General features: G+C 38.3%; 1 protein-coding gene across 1 annotated transcript; it reads left to right on the forward strand.

The window, feature by feature from the left end:
• CLNS1A (chloride nucleotide-sensitive channel 1A) lies at positions 1-24520 on the forward strand. The gene is made up of 7 exons (XM_084895026.1): positions 1-223; positions 8497-8633; positions 14934-15035; positions 15838-15945; positions 17501-17674; positions 20585-20675; positions 23769-24520. The coding sequence occupies exons 1-6, from the start codon at positions 99-101 to the stop codon at positions 20650-20652; spliced, it is 714 nt and encodes a 237-aa protein (XP_084751152.1). The 5' UTR covers positions 1-98; the 3' UTR covers positions 20653-20675; positions 23769-24520.

The raw sequence follows: 24520 nt of genomic DNA on the forward strand, positions 1-24520 counted from the left end.
GGGCAGCTGTCATCGCTTCCGGGGCAGACGCGGCGAGCTGTGTCTGGCTGTGCTTCAGCTCCCTCTCGGTCTGCATCCTCTTGGCCCTCACCGCCGCGATGAGCTTCCTCAAAAGTTTCCCGCCACCCGGATCGGCGGAGGGGCTCCGGCAGCAGCAGCCCGACACCGAGGCGGTGCTGAACGGCAAGGGCCTGGGCACCGGCACTCTTTACATCGCCGAGAGGTAGGCGCCGGGCCCCCGGGGGCTGCCCCTGCCGCCTCGGGGGCCGCTGGGAGCGGGGCGGGCTCCGGGTGGCCTGGGGGCGTCCGTGCAGGTCTGGAGACGCGCGATTGTTCTCGTACCATCTCCTCCGGAGCTTTCCTTTCTCTCCTCTTTAGTCCGGGTTCTCATTGATGATGCTGTTTACCCTCCTGTTTACCGGGAGGACTGGTGCGTGCGTTGCCCGTGACTCACGGTGTCGGTTTAAGCTTTTGAATTTTCAGACCCTGACTTAGAGTCCTCGATGTGCCTGCCTGTCTTTTCCGACGAACAGATGCGGGAGATGTGGCCCTGGGCAGGTTATGCAGGTGTAGAGATGATTGTGGGACATTTCGGAAGTTTGGTTTAAGGACTTGATCCTTTTTTTCTGTTAGGGTATGGATGGGTTGGGCGAGGAACACCCTCAGCCCCACACAGCTTGGTTATTTCCAGGGGGACCTGGCCTCTCACTTCCCATTTCTGACCCGCATTTCCATTGCTACAGGGCATAGCCCTTTTATTTGACATCTGGAGCACTTTGTATTTTCACAGTCAGGCAGGTTCTAAATACTGCGGTTGTAGAACTAAGGCCCCGGTTTTCTTTGATGTATATGCTTCCATTCGTCATCAAGCCAACAGTGAAACCTTGAATCCTTACTGCCCTTCAAATCTTTCTGCTGCCTCCCTTTGGCCAGAGAAAATTCTCTGCTTTTAAGAGCTCCTGTGATTACATTGGTCGTACACACATAAATAGGATAATCTCCATATTTATTGTCAACTGATTAGAAACTTTCATGACACCCACAAACTCCTTTTTTACCAGGTAACTATGTAGTCACAATCTTAACTCCCAGGAATGAAAAACATGGAGGCCAAAATTCTGCCTGCCACAGAGGACACACAAGAAATTTAAAAAAACACCCTGGTTTAGAGAGAAACCTAGACATTGAACAATGTGGCTTTTGGCCATCACCGAGATAAGAAATATGGATGAGAGGAGAAACAAGTTTTGACTCAGCTGCAGGTAATGAGTTTGCTTTGAACAGTGAGGAGTAGTTAGACACAAAAGTGGGTGTACATATCTTCAGAGAGTGATATTAAAGAGAGAGGTTTGGAAATGGTTAGTATAAGTGTTAGCATATAATCATGAGAATAGATTAGATACTCCAAAAAAGAACAGGGCCAAGGATAGAACCTTGGGGACTCATATACATTAGGCGAGGATGGTTATGGAGAGGAAGGTTAAGAGATTGGAGAAGAGAGAGAACAGTAAAATCTGAAAAGCACTTGTTGGGTGTTGACAAGGAGATCTTTCGTGATCTTGAGAGAGCAGTTTCTTTTTAAATGGTGGAAAATGGAGCACATATATCCCCATTCCCTACATAGTTCTTTTTCTTTCTGTATTTGGCTCTTTCTATAACATAACCCTTTTGGGGGGAAGGGTCTATATATGCTTCTTCATTTTGAAAAATTTTAAACCTAAAGAAGACTTACATTGTTAGTTAATATCCATAGACCAACCTTTCACAAAGATTTTTCAGTTGTTAACATTTTGCCACGTGTTTCCTTTTTTGAACTATTTGAGACTTGCAGACATGTTGTTACTTGATCTGTAAATACTTTAGTGTTTTCTCCCAAGAACAAGGACATTCTCCTGTATAACCACAACACAGTTATCACATTCAGGAAGTACAGCTCATCTGAAATTCTTATTCGTTTAAAATAAATTTCATTTCAACTGTTTATTAACACAGTTTTTACTTTTTTGTAAATGTCTTTTTATTGATTTCAGAGAGGAGGGGAGAGAGAGAGAGAGAGAGAGAGAGAGAGAGAAAGAAATCAGTGATGGGAGAGAATCATTGCCTGGCTGCCTCGTGCCCGCTCCCTACTGGTGATTGAGCTTGCAACCTGGGCATGTGCCCTTGGCCGGAATCAAACTTGGGACCCTTGAGCCGCAGGTCGACATTCTATCCACTGAACCAGACCAGCTAGGGCATTTACTTTAAGACCATAGTTTTCTGCCCTCGCCAGTGTGACTCAGTTGGTTGAGCGTCATCCCATGCACCAGAGTACATGCCTGGCCAGGTAGGGGGTATGCAGGAGGCAGCCTATTGATGTTTCTATCTCTCCCTCCCTCTCTAAAATCAGTAAAAACATTTTTAAAAAAATTACTATTGACCTCGCCTGCCCCCGCCCCAAGGCTGCCTCTCAGACATGGCTGGAGACTTTTGCGGGAACTTGAGGGTCTGCTGGGTCAAGTGATGAAGGCTTAGATCTGGATGTGTTGAGTTAGTATAGCGTTGGGGTGTTGATCTGTGAGTGCCTTGGATGGGGCCTGGATGAGGCTGGTTGACATATTTGGAAATGTCTTTTGTGTGAAGTGTATCTTTGGGCATGTGGAGGTATTGTTGATATGAGAAAATGCTAAGTAACTGATTTGCTATCTGAAAAGGGATTTACTATCGGGGGAAAGGGAGGGAGGAAGAGACTGAACATAAACTGTGCACCTATGGATGAGGACAATGGGGGAGGGGAGGGGGGCGGAGGTTGGGGTGGGAACCTGGTGGAGGGGGGAAGAAATGAGGAACCTTTGTAATAATATGAACAATAAAGATTGATTAAAAAAAAATTACTATTGAAAGAAAATACTTTTGTAAAAAATGTGTGTGTGTGTGTGTGTGTGTGTGTGTCACACACACACACACACACACACACACACACAAAAGAATGTAAGTTAAATATCTTATGGTTTAAAGAATTACAATTAAACTAACATGTGTATCCACTGTCCAGGTTAAGAATACATTACCAGTACCTTGGATACCTCCATTTACCTCTTCATTGTTAATCTCTTTTCCCATTTTGTTCTTTCCTGTGTGGCATTTCCAAGTCTTGATAGAATCAAGCTCTCAGCAAACTGAGAAGGCTTCCTAGAGGAAGTGATAAATGAGTATTAGCAGTTATCTAGGGCAGTGTTTCCCAAAGTGTGGTACGCATACCCCCAGGGGTACGGGAAGAGTTTGATGGGGATATGCACTGCACTGTGCTTAGCTGTGCCTAATTCTACGTTCTCATGAGTACGAGGGGTACTCAACGTTATGAAAATTAGAGAAGGGGTACACATATGTCAAAAGTTTGGGAAACACTGATCTAGGGGAATGAGATGGGGAAAGGGGGAAATGTTCTAATTAGAAGAAGCAGGATGCAGAGAGCTAAGGGTGAGAAACTATTGTGTCAGTATCTTACCTATATGTATATGTATGTGTATTTTATCTCTATATACTAGGGGCCCGATGCACAAAATTTGTGTAAGGGGCTTGGCCCTCTCAGTCCTGGCTTCGTCTGGAAGGTTGTCCAGAAGGTCTGGAAGGTCGTTAAGCTGTCTGGTCTAATTAGCTAATTATGCTTTTATTATATAGAGTAAATTATTATAAATAAAAAAAGCGTAATATACTAAGTGTCCAGTCATCTGGTGGTCCATTCAATCAAAGCATAATATGCTAATCACATGCTAAGGTCACTCAACCACTTGCTGTGATGTGCACTGACCATCAGGGGGAGACAGTCAGCCGGTAGACTAGTCGCTATGATGTGCACTGACCACCAGGGAACAGATGCTCTGACCAGTAGGTTAGCTTGCTGCTGGGGTCTGGCCTATTGGGACTGAGCAAGACGGACTGGGCATGCCCTGAGGCCCTCCTATAACCCCTCCCCAGCTGGCCAACCTCCCGGGTCCCTTCCCAGCCCCCATCATGCACTGGTGGGGTTTCTCAGCCTGGCCTGCGCCCTCTCACAATCTGTGATCCCTTGGGATATTGGAGAGCCAGTTTCAGCCCGATCCTGCAAGCTAGGCTGAGGGACCCCACTGGTGCGCGAATTTGTGCACCAGGCCTCTAGTACTATATAATAAAGAGGTGATATGCAAATTGACCCTCACATCCTTACATCACAAGATGGTTGCCCCCACATCATCACAAGATGGCCACTCCCATGTCACAAGATGGCTGCCCTCAGGTTGTCACAAAATGGCAGCCCCCACATTGTCACAAGATAACCACTCCCATGTAGTCACAAGATAGTTAGCAGGGGAGGGCAGTTGGGGGTACCAGGACTGCAGGGGAGGATAGTTGGGGGCACCCAGGCCTGTAGGGGAAGGCAGTTGGGGGTGATTGGGCCGGCAGGGGAGCAGTAGGAGTTAATCAGGCTAGCAGGGGAGCGGTTAGGGGGCTATTGGGCTGGAAAGCAGAGTAGTTAAGGGCCATCAGGCAGGCAGGCAAGCGGTTAGGAGACAGTGGTCCCGGATTGTGAGAGGGATGTTCGACTGCCAGTTTAAGCCCGATACCTCAGGCAGTCAGACATCCCCCGAGGGGGTCTCAGATGGAAGAGGGTACAGGTCGGGCTGAGGGATAAATCCCCCTCCCCCAAACCCTCAGTGCACGAATTTTGTGCACTGGGCCTCTAGTTACAGATATAAAAGGCTAGGTGACCAACCTGCTGGTACATATGATGTGCACTGGCAATTTAAAAGTAAAGATTGACTCCTGCATGCGTGATACATATAAAGCTCTCGCTGGCACCAGTTGCATGCGTATTTCAATTTTATAATACTATATTATATTATATTATATTATTTTAACATGTAACTTACAGATATGTAATTACTGCACAAATCTTTCTTCTAATTAATTTCCTTTCAATGTGCATGAATCCATGCACTGGGCCACTAGTATTGTTACAACAAAATATATACTTAAAAACAATATAATGTATTTAGAAAGTTATTTACACACAGAGCACACACACACACACACACAATCGAGCAGTTCTTTATTTGAGGAAATGAAGGCGAAAGGGTGGGAAAATAAAGCATGTTCATGAGCTTGGCTTTTAGCCCTTAGGGTTTGGGGAAACTGCTTTAGGATTTTAGGCAAAAAGAGCAGGGTCTGATTTGGTTTTAGGTATATATAGTTTCTCAGATATATATTGAGAGATTTAGAATTCTCAAGTTTATTTTCAAAGCTTAGTTTTCATAGGAAGTTGATGTTTTAGCCAAATAAGAAAGGGCTTGAATTATTCAAAGTAGATCATTTGAAACAGGTAAAAGAAAATAGGTAATTAAATTAAAAATAGGTAATTTTGCCCTGGCTGGGTGGCTTAGTTGGTTGGAGTGTCATCCCATTTACCGAAAATTTGCAGGTTCAATTCTCAGTCAAGGCACATACTTACTGGTAGGTTTTGGGTTCGATCCCCTATAAAGTCCCCCTCAAATCAATAAGCATATTCTTGGTCGAGAATTTAAAAGAATAAAAAGGTAATTGATCCAAAATTAATTTAAAACCAAATAAACCAAATCAAATTCAAGACCTCTCTTATCTTCCTGTCCCGTTTTTCACCCTGTGCCAGGAATAAAGGACACTGATCATACTGTGCAAAAGCATTCTAAATTAGCAAGTCATTTTTTGCATGTTTATTGGCTTTAGAATTCTTCTGTTTTTTTCTTTTGTGACTCATGCTTTCTTTGGGAGTGAATATAGTTAATTTGATGGTTTTGGAGGGCATTTCTTCTAGAATATATAAAAAGATGATAAAATCAGAACTTAATGACAGAGTAAATGATGCTTTTTTAAAAAAATATATATTTCATTGATTTTTTTTTACACAGAGGAAGAGAGGGGGACAGAGAGTTAGAAACATCAATGAGAGAGAATCATCGATCAGCTGCCTCTTGCATACCCCCCACCAGGGATGTGCTCGCAACCAAGGTACATGCCCTTGACTGGAATCGAACCCGGGACCCTTCAGTCCGCAGGCTGACACTCTTTATCCACTGAGCCAAACTGGTTTCGGCAGTAAATGATGCTTTTAAGTGGAACTTGCTTATGTATAAAATTATAAGAGCTCTCTGAGAGATGCTCCGCTGAGGCAGCATTTGTGTCCTGCTAACAGTAGGGAACCTCAGAGCAATTATGATGTGCTTTTTAAAGTCAAGGCCATAATTTGGTAGGCACTGAGTCTGTTCAGTTTTTCCATCTTTATAATGAATGAGTCATTAAGTTTTATGGCTCTGGATATTTGAAATTTTGGACACCCACATTTGGAATGCTGCTTTTAAAGTGTTTGCTTAAAATAATAATACTTTTAGTAAGGGACTGGCTATACTTTGGTGACATGTGACCACTATTTCCTTTCCACAGTAAGATGAATGCGGTGGCCAGGAAAGGCACATGTAGCATGCACAATCTAATTGCAATAATAAAATCCATTTCCTTAGGACTAATGGGATGAGTCATTCTGAAAAATCATTTCTAGAGCTTTTACCACTTTAAGCTCCTTAAGATTGATTACTTTAAGCCTTCCACATTTTCTTTTTTAATAAGCATGTTCAGTGAAAATCTTTCCAAATGATAGTATGCACGTTTTTTGTTTTTGCTTTACTAAGTATACAATTTATTAGATTTTAGTATACTCAGAGTTGTACAATTTTTATCACAATTTAATTCTCCCCTAAGTTTTGATAAGTAAGTATCATCATATGTTATACACTTATGCTGTTAAACATCAATTTCCTTTAGAGGCACTGACATATGTGTTTAACCTCTCCTTACATTGACTGTGAATGAGCTGACTGCTGCACTGTCATTGTTACTGCCAAGGGAATCCTAGCTTTTCTTACTGTATCTGTTTTTTGCTTGGTTACAAATTAGAAAACCAGACTTGTTAAAATTGTATAGAAAATAGAATGATACAGGGGTTATATTGTATTAACTTCTTTTTAAAGTAACAACTTTATTGAGATACTGTAATTCATGTGACAATCAATTCATCATTATACATTTAAAGTATACAATTAAGTGTTTTTTAATCAATATACAGAGTTGGGTAACCATTGTTACAATCAATTTTAGAATATTTTTATTTTCCCCTAAAGAAGTCAACACCCATTAGCAGCCACTCTGTTTCCCTCTAGCCCTTTGAAACCACTATATTGCATTAGCTTTTCTTTCTTTCTTTTTTTTTTTTAAAGATATTTTTATTGATTTCTGAGAGGAAAGGAGAGGGAGAGATAGAAACATCAATGATGAGAAAGAATCATTAATTCGCTGCCTCCTGCACGACCCCTACTGGGGATCAAGTCCACAATCTGAGCATGTGCCCTTGACCAGAATCAAACTTTGGACCCCTCGGTCTGCAGGCCTGTGCTCTATCTACGGAGCCAAACCAGCTAGGACGATGTTTCCTTTCTATAGCAATAAAATATTTGCATTTGACTCCTTTTGAGCTTGCTTAAAACTGTACCTTGCTTATCTGTGGCTTTACCTTTAAAGCTGCAAAGTAAATGAAAATCTTAATAAAGTCTTTCAGTGTGGTAATTATTTTATAACTTGTGGTAAGTATGATTACAGCCATTTCATGTATATTTCATTTAATGTAGGATTAGTGGAGAAATGAGTGATTCCCAAGTAGTTATTTCATACTTACTGGGTTAGTGGTTTTGAAGAACATTATATAAAGAATATGACAGTTTCTCTGGTAGCTCACATTCGGGTGAGGGTATATACCAGACTCATTATCATAAAGTTAAATGCTAAATGGTATATTACTGGTCATAAGTGCAATTTAGAAAAGGAAGAAATCATTATAGACTCAAGTAATTGGAGGGAAGACTCAAGGAGGAGCTGGGACTTAACCAGATGAAGATGATTTGCACAAGCAAAGAAGGTACCTGAAGACCTTCCAAATAAGAGCAAGCATAAGAGGCATAGAAACACATATGTGAATTAAGAAAAATTGCATTTCTTTTTATATATATATATATTTTATTGATTTTTTTACAGAGAGGAAGGGAGAGAGATAGAGAGCTAGAAACATCGATGAGAGAGAAACATCGTCCAGCTGCCTCTTGCACACCCCCTACCGGGGATGTGCCCGCAACCAATGTACATGCCCTTGACCAGAATCGAACCTGGGACCCTTCAGTCTGGACCCCTCAGCTCTACTGCTGAGCCAAACCGGTTTCGGCGAAAAATTGCATTTCTAATATACCTGAATTATTAGCTGGAGAAAAAGAGACAATAACAGAATTGGTCTTAAAGAAATTCAATTCCTGCTACTGAATTTTCTTATTTTAGGAATATTTTTAAATAGTAAGCTTGATATTATTGTGCATAAAAATGTCTAAGCTGAACCTTTATAAATATCAGGAGGTTAAATTAGGATTTAATTGCTTAAAATAATCTACTTTAAAACATGTTTTTCAGCCGCCTGTCTTGGTTAGATGGCTCTGGATTGGGATTCTCACTGGAATACCCCACCATTAGTTTGCATGCAGTGTCCAGGGACCTAAATGCCTATCCACGAGAGCATTTATATGTTATGGTGAATGCCAAATTTGAAGGTATGTATGGTAATTTAATCTTATATTTTTTATTTTTATTTATTGATTTGGGGAGGGGGGAGAGAGAGGGAAATTGATTTGTTGTTCTACTTATTTATGCATTCATTGGTTGCTCCTTGAATATTCCCTTACTGGGATTGAACTTGCAACCTAGGCATGTCAGGACAATGCTCTAAACAACTGAGCTACCAGGCCAGGGCTGAGGTAATCTTGGGCTGGCTTTGGTAAAATGTTACATATTTAAAAGCAGTCTTTGATCATAATCAATGTAATGTTCAAGCCATTGGCCGATTTTGGAAAATAGTTTCTTAAGCAAAATTTCAGCACAGTAAAATAAGTTGAACATTGCCTTTTTTATATATGCTTGCATTTAGAATTGTTCAGTTATTACGGGTTTATAGTTCTAATTTTTCCTCGTGGGTTTAACTGTTTATTTTCTTTCTCTCTATAAAGGCATTTATATTTGGCACCCTTACAAGTTTGGATCAGTATATTTTGTGCTTCCAAGAGTTTATGATAGAACCTGATTTGTTTTGCTTCATTATCAGTGGGGATGATGTTGCCCTCCCCCTACACTCAGCAGTGACATTTTGATACCATGACTGGAGTGAGGAGTAGAGCTACTGGCATCTAGAAGTTAGAGAGCATGGATGCTGCAAAACATCCTACAATGCACAAGATAGCTTCCACATCAAAGAATTATCCAGGTCAAATGTCAATAGTGTCAGGATTGAGAAACCATGCAATATAAGATTCCCAAATTTTGCTATTGAAGATAACTTCCAGGATTCATAAAAATCTAGTGAGGTTGATAAAAGATGAAATAAGAAAGATTAAAAAATCAATTTTTTAGGCTGTAAACTATGGGTTATAAGAATTCTGAATGAGCTCTGAAGAGGTAGCACAGTTGGCTAGTGTGTAGTCCCGATAAGCCAAGGTTGCAGGTATGATCTCTGGTCAGGTCACATACAGGAAGCAACGAATGAACGCATGACTAAGTGGGACAACGAATCAACGTGTTTCTCTTCCTCTATCACTTCCTCTCTCAAAAAAAGAAAATCAATTTAAAAAATTGGAATTCTCAATGAGAAACAAGTTAGGCACAAGATAAAAAGTAAGATGTGGGTATACTATATTGTGTTAGTTTAATATGTTCATTTTTTTATGTGGAAGTACAGAACTTTGGGATTAAAGGACATTTGTAAAACCTTTAGTAAACTTGCTTTTAAATAATGGGTGCTGCTTTTCTTTGAAATAGCGTGCAAAAGACAATCCCATAAGTTTGCCTAGTGAGCTATTGCTCCTTCAATTTGGGATTTTAATATAATTCCTGATATAAGATGACCATTTATATTCAGCCCTAGCTGGTTGACTCAGTGGATAGAGTATAGGCCTGCAGACTGAAGGGTCCCAGGTTCGATTCCGGCCAAGGGCACATGCCCAGGCTCAATCCCCATTAGAGGGTGTGCAGGAGGCAGCCCATCAATGATTCTCTCTCATCGTTGATGTTTTTATCTCTCTATCCCTCTCCCTTCCTCTCTGAAATCAATAAAGAAATATATTTTTTAAAATTATTTATATTCAGTGTGACACCAATTATTTAGTAATTTTTAGGGCATTTGGCATGTTCTGCCTCATTAAATGGTAATGACTGATTCAGCTATTTGAGAATATTTTTGTTACAAAACTTCATTACCATTGGAAAGGGCCCAAAGATAGATAAAAATCTAGTCGAGTCTAAAAGAAAGGGTAAGGAAAAGGAAAAGCCTTTGACCTTGGGTTATAGTAAGACTTCCAAATGAGGTATCGACACAAAGTTTACTTTGCATCTAAGTAAATGCAACTGTAATTTCATAACCAAGAGTACTCTGTATCATATTTAGTTTAAAGGCATTCATTCATTCATAGAAATGGGAATCCTTAGAGGTACCTTTGTCAGTCAATTTCAAATGCTAGTGTGAAATGTCCATAAATAATGTAGACCACTGCCATTGGTCAAAGGCAAAAAATAAGGTTGAAGAGGAAGGGTTCAAATAAATCTAGCTTGAATAAAACTAGATAAAGAGAAAAGCACACTGAATAAAAAGATTGATTAACTTGTTAGGCAAATCATCATTTCTGCACCCCAATTTCCTGTTTTATTTTTAAATTAACTTGTTTACTTTTTAAAAAAATACATTTTATTGATTTTTTACAGAGAGGAAGGGAGAGAAATAGAGCGTTAGAGACATCGATGAGAGAGAAACATTGATAAGCTGCCTCATGCACCCCTCCTACTGGGAATGTGCCCGCAACTGAGGTACATGCCCTAGACTGGAATCGAACCTGGGACCTTTCAATCTGCAGGCCAACGCTCTACCCACTGAGCCAAACCGGTTTGGGCTAATTTGTTTACTTTTTAAATCCTCACCTGAGGATATTTTTCCATTGATTTTTAGAGAGAGTGGAAGAGAAAGGGAAAGACAGAAATATCAAAGTGAGAGAAACATATCGATTGATTGTCTCCCACGAAAGTCCAAACAGGGCCTGGGCTGGGGAGGAGCCTGTAACCTAGGTATATGCCCTAGCCAGAATCAAACCCGGGACCCTTCTATCTGCTGGCCACCTGCTCTGTCCACTGAGCCGAACCGGTGAGGGCTTTGCACCCAAATTTTATCCAGAAAAATCCGGAGATTGTAGTACTCATTAGATCTTAAACCTAGCTGCACATTAGAAACCTGGGACTCTTGTTAAAAGCAAACGTTGGGAATCCCAAACTAGGAAGTAAGGATTCAATAGGCCTGGTGTAGGCTTTTTTCTTTTCTGTATATATAATTGGTTTCAGAGAAGAAGGGAGAGGAAAAGAGAGACATCAATGATGAGAGAATCATTGATTTGTTGCCGCCTGTACGCTTCCCAGTAGGGATCAGCCTGGGCATGTGCTCTTGACCGGAATCAAACCCAGGATTCTTCAGTCCACAGGCCGATACTCCATCTACTGAGCAAAAAGGCTAGGAGTGGTGTAGCCATTTTAAGTATTTGCTCTGTAATTATTTTCTTTTCTTTTAAAATATCTTTTTATTGGAAGAGAGAGGGAGAGATAAAACCATCAATGATGAGAGAAAATCATTGATTTGTTGCCTCCTGCACATCCCATACTGGGGTTCAAGCCGGCAACCTGGCCATGGGCCCTGATCAGGAATCAAACCATGACCTCCTGGTTCATAGGTCAGTGTTCAGCCACTGAGCTATGTTGGCTGGGCTATAATAATTTTCTTGAAATAGATGGAATTAGGACTTTTCTATCTTCCTTGGATTACATTTATTTCAGTGATTCTCCAGTTCTTTTCTGGAACTCCACTCTTCTCATAAATTACACATGCTTGGATCCTATTTCCCCAAATTTTGTTCCTTTCATCCTGATTCTCTAAGCTCCAGACTCTTTTTCTCTTTGGCTTACCTCCATATCCTCTTTATTTTTAACAAATGGTTAATTAAATTATTTTTTTAATTGATTGATTTTAGAGAGAAAGGAAAGGAGAAACATTGATTTGTTGTTCCACTTATTTATGCATTCATTGGTTGATTCTTGTATGTGCCCTAACTGGGGATAGAACCCACAACCTTTGGACAATGCTCTAACCAACTGTGCTATTAGACCAGAGCCTCCATAAACCTTTTTAAGGTGGACCATCAGATTATTGTTAAGGACATTAGATGACTTTTAAAATAACTAAAGATTCATTGCCATTGTTGTAAATTTAGAAATATTCAAAAAGACTGCAAGTATAGCAGCCACTGATGAGTGTTGGTCATGGTCATTATTTGTAAAAATACTTTATTACATTTCTATTTATTGCCCTAAGGTAGATTCCTAAGGATACAGGGTTGGAAAAATGGGTTTACAGTTCTGATTTATGTAAAACACAGAGTTTATTCTTGTGTTACTATTTATTAATTATTGTATTATCTGTATTATGACTGTAAACCTACTTTTGCCCATCCCTGTATAAAAGAAACTTAATAGTATTTTTTTCTAGGGAGAGAACTAGGTTTGTGCCATCTAGCTAGACTCTTTCAATTATCTTATTACCAGCATGTATTGTTTTTACAAGTTAAAAAATGTTAATTCAGTTATAGAATAATAATTATAGTGTGATATCATTTTTCTTCCTCACCCAAGGATATGCTTTTTATTTATTTTAGAGAGAGGCAGGGAGAGAGAGAAAGAGAGAGAGAAACATTGATGTGGGAGGGAAACGTCGATCGGCCGCCTCCTGCACACGGCGCCCTGACCGGGAATTGAATCCACAACCCGGGTATGTGCCCCGCCAGCAACGGAACCCACCACTCTTCGGTGTACGGGACAGCGCTCTAACCACCAAGCCACACCAGCCAGGGCTCATTTTGTTTTTTAAAATGCATTGAAATGTTTGGTAGTAATTTCTATAATTATTTAAAGTTCTCTGATGTTTTGTATTGTTTTAAGTTGTTTATGGAGGATATGTATGTTATATTTAACAATATAATAACAGAAACAGGGCAGAAAAAGTCCTATTTAATTGGTTATTTAAAACAGTTAATAGTGGCCATTTAAATATTTTCCCCTTTTTGCTTATCTATTTTTTTTTCATTATACAGTAAGCTTGTATGACTTATAAAATTAAGTTTAAAAAATTTAGTAGATATCTTCCTATGATTGATTCCTATGAGTAGAATTATTACTACATTAAAGGTAATAAACATTTTTAAAGCTCTCAAAATTATCAAACTGCTTTCCAGAAAGCTTATATCAATATACAGTTTGAATAACAGTATATAAGAATACCTTTTCACCTTATCTTCATCTGCATGAAGAATATTATTGGTTTTAAACATGTTTTATGTTTTGGGAGTCTATTTAAGTATTTTGTTGACTTTTTTCCCCTAACGAAGTAATTAAAACATTAAAAAGTTCACAGAGTAATAAATTTTTCATTATTTAATACCCAGCATAAATTATAACAGTTTTTGTAGTTATTCTAGTCTTTCTAATAAAGAAAAGTACATGAATACTGTTGAAATCCTTTTTGTATCCTTTCCCATTTCATTCCTTACTCTCTGTCTCTGGAATTTAGTATTGTTCTAAAGATGGCATGTGTCCTTCCTGTCTATGCTTTTAGATTTTTACTGAATATATACCTATAAGCAGTATAATGATTTAGTTTTATGTTTAAAGTTTTAATGTAAGTGGCATTATGTATATTCAGCAACTACCTTTTTCACATATATTTTTATTTTTTATATTATTATTTTTTCTTACTTGAGATATGCTTTTTATTGATTTTAGAGAGTGGAAGGGAGCAAGTGAGAGAGAGAAACATCAATTGGTTGCCTCTCGTACGTGCTCCAACTGGGAATTGAACCCGTCACCTTTTGTTGTATAGGACAATACTCCAAGCAACTTAGCCACACCAGCCAGGGCTTTTTAAATTATTTTTAAAATTTTACTTTTCAATTATAGTTTGCATTCAACATTATTTTGTATTAGTTTTAGGTGTACAGTATAGTTGTTGGATGATTTATCTTTTAAAATATATTTTGATACATGTAAATCACATTTTATTTTTTTAAATTGATTTCAGAGAGGAATGAAGAGGGAGAGAGATAGAAACATCAGTGATGAGAGAGAGTCATTAATCAGCTGCCTTCTGCATATTCCACACTGGGGATATCAAGCCCAAGTGCCCTGACTGGGAATCGAACCTTGACCTCCTCCTAGTTCATAGGTCAGTGCTCAACCACTGAGCTACAGTGGCCAGGCAACATATAATACTTTAATAAACATACATTTATGTACAAACTTCTTGTGCATATATTATGTATTTAGACTAGGAATTGCTGGGTAATAGCATTTCCAGAGTGGTTGTAGTAATTTCCACTTCCACCAGCAGCGTGTGTACAGTCTGTATTTTTTCTTGCTTACAGACTTTAATTTATCTGTTGGATTAGTTAACTTTTTTGGGCTTTGATTTCTCATCTGTGGGTTTTTTTGATGACATTGGAAAACTGTACTTATTATTAGAGGCCTGACTGTTTGAGTTTCCTACCCCCTGCGGGGACTTGAAATTCCTAGGGCTCAGTGAAGTACAGGGTAACTAGACCAGAGAGACTATCCCAGAGACTCTTTTAGCTCTAAAATAATGTGTTCTTGTAATTTGAAGTAAAAATTGAAATTTTAGTATTTAGATAGACCAATAAGCATCCTTTAAGAAATTCTTTTAGGCTTTTTTCCCAAACGAGTATAATATCATAAAAAAGTTATTTTTATTCCCTTTCTAGAAGAATCAAAAGAATCTGTTTCTGATGAAGAAGAGGAAGACAGTGATGATGATGTTGAACCTATTGCTGAATTTAGATTTGTGCCTGGTGATAAATCGGCATGTGAGTGTTTATAGAATTGATTCTTTTCTTCTTACATATAAGGTATTCCCCATTGACACACACACTTTTACCCTCATTACCTCTGTTCTGCTTTTTCTTCATTTTAGCATCTATAATATTGAGAATCAGATATCTGTACATTCATTATAACAAAGATAGTGAATTAACTTTATAGTATAAGAAGCAAATGTACAACACAGAATGGGAATAAGACAGATAGTGAATGTATAGTAGACACCATATTCTTTCGTGTGCTTTGTGAATGGAGGGATGTGGTTATTTTTATAAACTTTGAAACATTTTATGACTGAATTTTACCAGATAGAGGGCAGAGGAGTCATGGCAGTTCCAAAATGGAAGATGTCAGGGTAAGTCCTTTTAACCGTGAGGGGCTTCACTCTGGTACTGCCGTGTTTCCCTGAAAATAAGACATCCTCCGAAAATAAGACCTAGCGCAACTTTGGGAGAAAAAAGTAATATAAGACACTGTCTTATTTTCGGGGAAACAGGGTAGCAGTTTGACCAGGATTCTCTGACTCTTTTCCTCAGAAAGTCCAACCAGGCATAAAGAGATCTCAATAATATCCTGAAATTAACTTTTATTATTTTGTGACATATTCGCTGCCATGAAGCACTTTTCAAGATTGATTCAACTTAAATTTGGCAGGTTTTGTGAATATTGTGACCTAGTATATCTCTTGTTTACCCATTAAATTTATTTGCACTGATGGTTATTTAATTAAATTTTAATTGCACATTGACCAGGAAGAAATATTAATTATAATTTAATTTTCTTGTTCAGTGGAGGCAATGTTCACTGCAATGTGTGAATGCCAGGCTTTGCATCCAGATCCTGAGGATGAAGATTCAGATGATTACGATGGAGAAGAATATGATGTGGAAGCACATGGTTAGTGAAATGAATTTTTTAAAAGTGTTTGTGTCTTTCATTTTAAGCATTTATTTGTAGTAAGGGGTAGGATTATAGATTTTTAAAAAATGTATTTTTATTGATTTCAGAGAGTAAGGGAGAGGGAGAGAGAGAGAAACATCAATGATGAAAGAGAACCATTGATCAGCTGCCTCCTGCATGTCCCACACTGGGGATCAAGCACCTAATGGGAATTAAACTGTGACCTCCTGGTTGATGCTCAACCACTGAGCTATGTTGACCAAGCCATAAATCATTATATCTCTGATAAATGCCTATATAATATGACTCTATTATAATGAAAGTGAATGCATAATTCATGTCTATGCCAAAATGGGAAAATTTATGGGCTTTCCAAGGTAGATGGAAAAAAATAGAGATTATTAGGAGGTGAAGGGAAAAATGGAAAGAGATCAATGGAAGGAAAGAAAATGGTAGCTAGGAAAGTGGGTAGTTAGGAGAATCTTTTTAAGTTGATGTAGCTGCTACCAGAGAATAAAACTTCTTCCTTTATCACTTAAAACCTGTATCATCTACATTTTTCTTGAAGAGCTGCCTTTAGATAGCTCACTGCCAAAGTTATTTATTTTTCCCAGACCTTATTTATTTAAGGGTATTTCCCCTTCCTCTGACCAGAATCCAGTCAGTAGTTTGGTAGAGAGTCTTGTGAGAATCCAGTCAGAATCCAGTCAGTAGTTTGGTAGAGAGAGCCTGCTATTCTCTTTTCTTTTCCCCATGGTCTTGACCTGTGCATCAGTCTGGCTATGCAAAACCCTTTCCTCCATGAATGTCCACTTCTTGGCCTGAGACAAGCTAATTCTAGCATTTTCTTTTCTTTAAATATATTTTTATTGATTTTCTACAGAGAGGAAGGGAGAGAGAGAAACATCAATGAGAGAGAAACACCAATCAGCTGCCTCCCACACATCTCCCACTGGGATTGTGCCCACAACCAAGGTACATGCCCTTGACCAGAATCGAACCCGGGATCCTTCAGTCCGCGAGCCAGCACTCTATCCACTGAGCCAAACTAGCCAGAGCTAATTCTAGCATTTTCTTTTGTATATATAAACACATCCTCATCTTAGCTAAGAATTTTTTTTATGCTTTTTAAAAATCTTTTTTGCATTTTCCAGAATTTCTGATCTTTTAAAAGGAGCATCTAATGAAAAAATCTTGAGTACCAATTAATGGCAAATTAATTTACACTCATCTATGTATTTTCTACCTTTGAATAATATAAGACCATCTGGCCTCAGGAGCACCCTCTTCCTTCTAGTCCCTGGGCATTTGATTCTTTGGGAATTGCTATTTCCTGACTCACTCTCTCTTATAATCCCTTCTCATTCTAGAGGGGCACTTTCTTTATCTCTGTTTTCCAATAGATGGTCTGTATGTGAATGTTAAATGATATTGAAAAATATTTTCCTGGAAGCCTTTTTTCACTGTGCCTTGTCTTTAGTAAATGCATTGTTGAGTACTTATTTTTCTCCTCATGGTGTTATAATAGCTAAAAAGTCTTTTCTTTGCTTAGAACAAGGGCAGGGGGACATCCCTACATTTTACACCTATGAAGAAGGATTGTCCCACTTAACAGCCGAAGGCCAGGCCACATTGGAGAGATTAGAAGGAATGCTTTCTCAGTCTGTGAGCAGCCAGTATAACATGGCTGGAGTCCGGACAGAAGATTCAATAAGAGATTATGAAGGTAAGTATCCTTCTTTCTATCAGTTTGAACAGTCAGATATTCATTTAGGCAACAAGGTCAGCTATGGAGAGACATATATCGTTTTTTTATTTTTATTTTTTTATTGATTTTCTTTTTAGAGGAAGGGTAAGGGATAGAGAAATAAAAACATCCCTACTGGGGATTGAACCTGAAATCTGGGCATATGCCCTTGCTGGGAATTGAACTGGTGACCTCTTGGTTCCTGGGTCAGTGCTCAACCACTGAGCTACACAGCCGGGCCATATACAAGTTCTTTTGGAAACTAAGAGAAATCTCAGAATTAACTTTATAGTGTAGGAAGCAAATGTAGAATTACATAGAATGGGAATACTTGTGTAAATTTCTTAAAACTTCTTTCCTAACTACAAAAATAGTCTATAAGCAGTCAAATTAAAAAAAAAAGGGGGGGGGGGGCACAGGCAAAGGAGAAATAAAAAATCAAGTATAATTCTAATTGAAAACATCTATAAAATTTCTGTTGCATATCTTTCCTATCTTTTTGTTTGCTTGTGTGTATATTGTGTGTATGCATGCATTGTGTTGCTATTTTTAGTTTTAAAATGAATTCCTACATGATGATATGCAAAACTAGTATAGTCAATTGATTTAAAGGCTGAGGCAGCAAGAAACTTGGGTTCTCTTTTTGTGACCAACATCTGAGCCTTAAATAAGTGGCTTTAAAATATTTATGTTTTAGTTGGGTTCTCTTTTCTAAATATCCTAATTAAATTAGATTCTTAAAATTTTGTGTGTGTGTGTGTGTGTGTGTATATATATATGTGTGTGTGTGTGTGTGTGTGTGTATATATATATATATATATATATATATATTTTTTTTTTTTTTTTTTTTATTGATTTTTCAGAGAGGAAGGGAGAGTGATAGAGAGTTAGAAACATCGATCAGCTGCCTCCTGCACACCCTCTACTGGAGATGTGCAGAACAACCTTCCGGAATAACCAGTGGGTGGGGTAGGGCTGCCCCACATCTATTGTCCTGCAGAGGGTGGCGGCAGCTGGGGCTGCCAGGGCCGAGCACCTTGCACAAATTTCGTGCATCGGTCCTCTAGTACCGTGTTTCCCCAAAAATAAGACATCCTCCGAAAATAAGACCTAGCATCCATGGAAAGATAAGGCATCCCCTGAAAAAAAGTGACTGCAGGACTGACTTCTGGTGTTCAGTCGTTACAGATCCTATATTAGGATATTAAACACATACAAGATTCAAGAAGTGCTTATAACAGTGCTTGGTATATTATTTTTGCATATTAGCTCATTTAATCCTCTCTTCACTTATTAGCTACCCTGTTTCCCCCAAAATAAGACAGTGTCTTATATTAATTTTTTCTCCCAAAGTTGTGCTAGGTCTTATTTTTAGTTACATTTCATTGTGGTATAGTGTTGAGATACAGGGGAAGCTTGAATAGCTGCAGTGTCAGAGGCTGGACTCTTCATCCAGCCTGGATAGTCAAGGGAGAGAATCAAACAACATAAGTGACATCTAAACCATGACCTGAAAGATGAATAACGATGACCCTGGTGAAGAGGGATTGCATGAAGGTTAGGTAGGCAGTAAAGGGGTCATCTATGTGCTAGTTGAGAACTGAAAGTAGTTCATTATGTCTGCAACTCTGAGAGTGAAGGGTACTTATAGCAACAGATAAAGAAGGAACTTGAAGCTCTGTTAAAGAATTTCAATTTTATGCTTAGGTCGGTGGGAAGCCATGGAACACTTTGATTAGTGTTTCTCTGGCTATGCTATGGAAAATTAGTTGCAGAGGAAAATACTGGAGAAAAGAAGAGAAACCCTGTTAAGTAACCTAAGTCTTAAATTAGATGAGAGGTAGTGGCTCAAATTAGGTAGTAGCACTGAATGTCAAAAAAATAAAAACAAAACAAAACAGATTTGGGAGATATTTAAAAGATAGAAGCAATAGAAGTTAGAGATGTGATGGGGGTTTTACTTGTCCTAATCTAGTGGTCGGCAAATTCATTAGTCACCAGAGCCAAATATAAACAGTACAACCATTGAAATTTCTTTTGAGAGCCAAATTTTTTAAACTTAAATTTCTTCTAATGCCACTTCTTCAAAATAGACTCACCCAGGCATGGTATTTTGTGGAAGAGCCACACTCAAGGGCTCTCGAGCCGCAGTTTGCCGACCACAGTCCTAACCTCCCCCTTTTAAAAAAATAAGATGAGATAAATAGGAAAAGTGAGAACCTTGCTTTACTTTGTTTTTTTCCCTCCTGAATTATGTCAAAGTTCTGTGAAGATAGGACTTGATACTTGAGGGGGGGGAAAAAAAAAGTTGCACAGAAATCCTTACCTAGCCGAAACCGGTTTGGCTCAGTGGTAGAGCGTCAGTCTGCAGACTGAAAGGTCCCGGGTTCGATTCCGGTCAGGGGCATGTACATTGGTTGTGGGCATATCACCGGTAGGGGGTGTGCAAGAGGCAGCTAGTCGATGTTTCTCTCTCATCGACGTTTCTAGCTCTCTATCTCTCTCCCTTCCTCTCTGTGAAAAATCAATAAAATATATTAAAAAAAAGAAAAAAAAGAAAGAAAGAAATCCCTACCTAACACAGTTCTGTGAAGAGTGAACAATTGTAACTGCGTTTGCAAGTTCCTACCTTATGTTAGTGTTGAGACTGAGAATTTACAAAGTAAATGTTAAAGTGTTTTAACTCATTTTACCTTGGCCTAAATCCACAGATGGCATTTTTCGTTCTCATTATGTTCCTTTATAGTACTTGAATTTTCAAAATAGAAAAAAATAGGAACTCTTACCAACAGAGGGCACTAGCTTCTTTCTGGTCAAAATATAAGCTGAATCTTTACATGTTTAAAGTGCTCTGAAGACTTTGCTCAGCAGTCAATTTTGTTTCTTCAGATGGGATGGAGGTAGATGCTACACCCACGGTTGCTGGACAGTTTGAGGATGCAGATGTTGATCACTGAAAATGATTTTATGTTGCTTTGGGGTAAGTAGTTTGTTTTTCCCTTGTCACTGAACATGAAAATCCTGTCTAATAATTAATTTTTATTTTCATAATTCAGGAGGATTGTATAAAATGAGCAGTTTGGAAAAGAGTAATCCATTTCTGACATTATTGAAAATTATGTGTGTGTCGTTTTCTCTAAGAAATCAAGCTCTACAAGCATGGTGATGTTTAGGTTAATTAACAATTACTGAGCATTTAACGCACGCCAGGCACTGAGAGTATATGGAAGATTAAGACACACCTGTCTTCAGTGAACTGAGGAGAATGACATTAGCCCTTTTTTCAAAAATGGAGTGCTCCTGGCTGGCTCAGGTGGGAGCTGCAAAGCCTGAGATCATGTCCTGGTCTGCTCGTGAGTCACCTTTCCCCATTTGTGACTTGAAACCTTAACATTTTATTTTCAAATATATTTTATTGCTTTTTTTTTTTTTTTTTTTTTTTTTTTTTAATGGAGAGGAAGGGAAAGGGATAGAGAGCCAGAAACATCAATGAGAAACATCGACCAGCTGCCTCTTGCACACCCATAACTGGGGATGTGCCCACAACCAAGGTACGTGCCCCTGACCAGAATCGAACCTGGGACCCCTCAGTCCACAGGACTGCGCTCTATTCACCGAGCCAAACCAGTTAGGGCGAAACCTTAACATTTTCTTCAGAAAACACAAAGCAGAGATTTGCTGCAACTCACTGCTGTTCAAATCAGGGAGGAAGTGGAAGTAATTTCAAACTTTATCAAGCTTCTATTCATAATCTTGTGTTGGTTTCTCTACTTCTGAAAATAATGGTGGACCTAGGTCCTGGGCACTTGACTGTTCAAGGTTGGTTTGCCAAAGCATAACAAGTCCATGTACAGTTGTCCAAAAGCTATCATTTTCCAATTGTTTCTTAACCTGCTTTTCCTGACTAATACAAGAGCTCACTGCCAATTTTCTGCCCTCTGTTCTTCTCATGAGCTTCGTCTGCATTTTGTTCTTGTTTATTTGCTACATGGTACTCTGAGAAATCAGTTGTCCTGAGCAAGCTTGAACATCGCAATTAAATGTTAGATAATAACCCTCTGTACACCATAAGTGACTATAGATATAAACTTTGCATAGCAAAATTCTTGTCGCCCAATTTTAAAATCAGACTTGTTGGTGACATCTCTGGGTTTGTAAAGAAAATTATGGTAACTTAAATTTGTAAATATTCCAGCATATGTGGAAAAAATTCATATATATATATATATATATATATATATATATATATATATATATATGGCAGACTAAGACCACGAGATAAACACTGCGATACTTGAGTACTTGAGATTTGTTTGTTATGAATTTCACGCCTAAAATGGTAAACATGGTGTGCATTCTTCATTATTTTTTTTTACAGATTTCGTCTTTTGAGGCTTTTCATGTCGACAGTTTATTTAGCACTTGCTTTTGTTGATATTTCCATAGAATTGAAAATTATTGAATTTATCATTGTAATATATTGTGCATATAAAATTCATTCCTCATTAATGACATCAGATGAAAAAATAATCGAACCAAGCACCTCGCAGGAAGAAGTGACATCCTTTATTCAACTCCAGAATCAGATGATTTTTTAAAATTAAATTCAAAATATTGTGATGTGGACGCATGGCAGTTAATAGGTTAAAGTTTATGTAACTAGTTCACATCATACAGAGCCAAGACAAATAATCCTAGCAACCCTTCCTTATAAGCTGTAAGATTTTCACATTAAGTTACTATCCCTCTTCTTTATAGTGTCCTGCCTCTGATTTGATAGCATTTTCTTGAATACTGGCTTTCTTCCAATCTTTGAAATTCTACTTACGTCCAGCTTTATTTTAATAATTTATTATAATAAATAGAGACTTTGTTTTATTAAAGCAGGTAGCAATAGCATGGCAAGATTTATATATATTTAACTTGACTCTTCTGCTATTGTCAGGCATCTAATTAGGTTGTGAGATCCATTATCCAAGTTCCATTTACCTTCCAAATTATTGCCAATACTTCTTATACTTACCATGCTTTCATCTCAGGTGATGCCAGGTGAACTATCAGAAAATACTGTCTTACAGTCCTCTTTTTCTTTAAGTACGCGATTTTTATTTCTGCAACATTTACTTCTGTCATTGGTAGCCATACAGTCTAAAATTAGCAATATCTCCTCTACAGTTAGCTAAAAAATTATATTCATATTGCTAGAGCTCTGTTAACTTTAATTTTCATATCTCATAGTTTCAGATGCCATCACTTCAGCATTTTATTTCATGGGAACTCTTTTGGTATAAACTTAATTCTTCCTTTTTGTCTTATACTTTATTTATCATATTCTTTATAGCATGTTGTTTTTTCAATTCAGTAATATTTTTTATATCTTTTATTGAAAATGGAAAAGATTTATTTGATCTGTCTTTCACATATTTCTTCCTGAAAAGTAGACTAGAAAACACCAACCACTCATTAATAAGGATTAGAGAAACTCATTTGGTCTGTCACTAATGGTTGCACAAATGGGATGTCATTGCAGTTCCTCGGAGAGAATTTGTAGCATACTTTGTAATGTAATTTTATGGTGAAATGAACTTTCTAATGAGGTGATTTGTTTTCTATTCATTTTATGCTACAGCTGGAGCTAAGAGATAATTTATTCATCAAGTTTATGCAAGTTCTTCATGTGGATAATTGACCTGAATTCCAAACAATATCTGTATATTTTTAATCACTTCAAGTTGTGTTTGCCTTTAAGGAATGAGCAGGGATTAATTAGAGTGTTTATGTAACAATTAAAATTTTTAAGGCAGTGGAACCTCCCATCTCTCAACACATGAGATGGGGTGAAGGAGAAGGCACATGAATGGTGGAATCTCAGCCCTACCACATACTGGCTCTCTCTCTTCAGGCAAGGCGTGCAACTTCTCTAATCCTTAGTTTCCTCTTCTGCAAAAAAGGGGATGATGGCAGGATTGTTGCATAGTCTGAGATGTAATATCTAAGTCTGGTGGTGCTCTTGACTAGGTGTTCAATAAATAACAGCTATTATTACAAACACTGTAAACCTTTTGTTTTTCAGATTTTACTCATAACTGTAGGAGAGAACTTGGTGCCTTTTCCTCGGTGGAGTGGGTGTTGATGAAATTATTTTTCCTTCTCCAAAACTTCCTCAACCAGTTCTTTCTTGGCACAGACTGTATGAGACAACAAGTTGTCACCAGCAGAAGAAACTATGACTTTTATTAACCAAGGTGAATTTACTTAACCAAGAGGGTATTTGTAGTTTATCTTTTGTCCCCAAACTTTCTGCGTCTAGGTACCTTCTGAGTAGGCCTGTAATTCCTGCCTTCAGTGTATGTATCTTCTGTAACCTAGCAGGGGTGTGTGGTGAAAATGCACGGGCACTTCGGTGTTGGTGGATGGGATGGAAGAGAGGCTCAATCTAAGATAGACCGTTCAGGGCCTAAGAACACCCTTACCCTAAAATGAAAGACAAAGATCTCAGATGAATCCGGCCTCTGCTCCTTCTCCACAGGGGTAAGGGTCTTTTTACTATTGGGACCCAGATCATTCATTCAGGCATCTCGAGGGAGCCTTTTTGGAAGCATCCCAGCCACACATATTAACACTGACTAGCTTTTGCTCCTTTCACCATGTTTCACCAGTCTGTTCTAATAAAGCTTCTTAGGTTATGTTATATCCTTTAATTTCTAGCCTCTTCATTCAGTTTCTGTAGCAGGACACATGAAATTGGGATGAAGTTCTCAAAGTATTCCACATGATAATTGTTTTGTCTTTGTAATAGCTTAACAAATAAATCTAGGTTTTCTA

Source organism: Pipistrellus hanaki (assembly GCF_964339955.1).
Source record: "Pipistrellus hanaki genome assembly, chromosome: 9".
NCBI classification, from domain to species: Eukaryota; Metazoa; Chordata; class Mammalia; order Chiroptera; family Vespertilionidae; genus Pipistrellus; species Pipistrellus hanaki.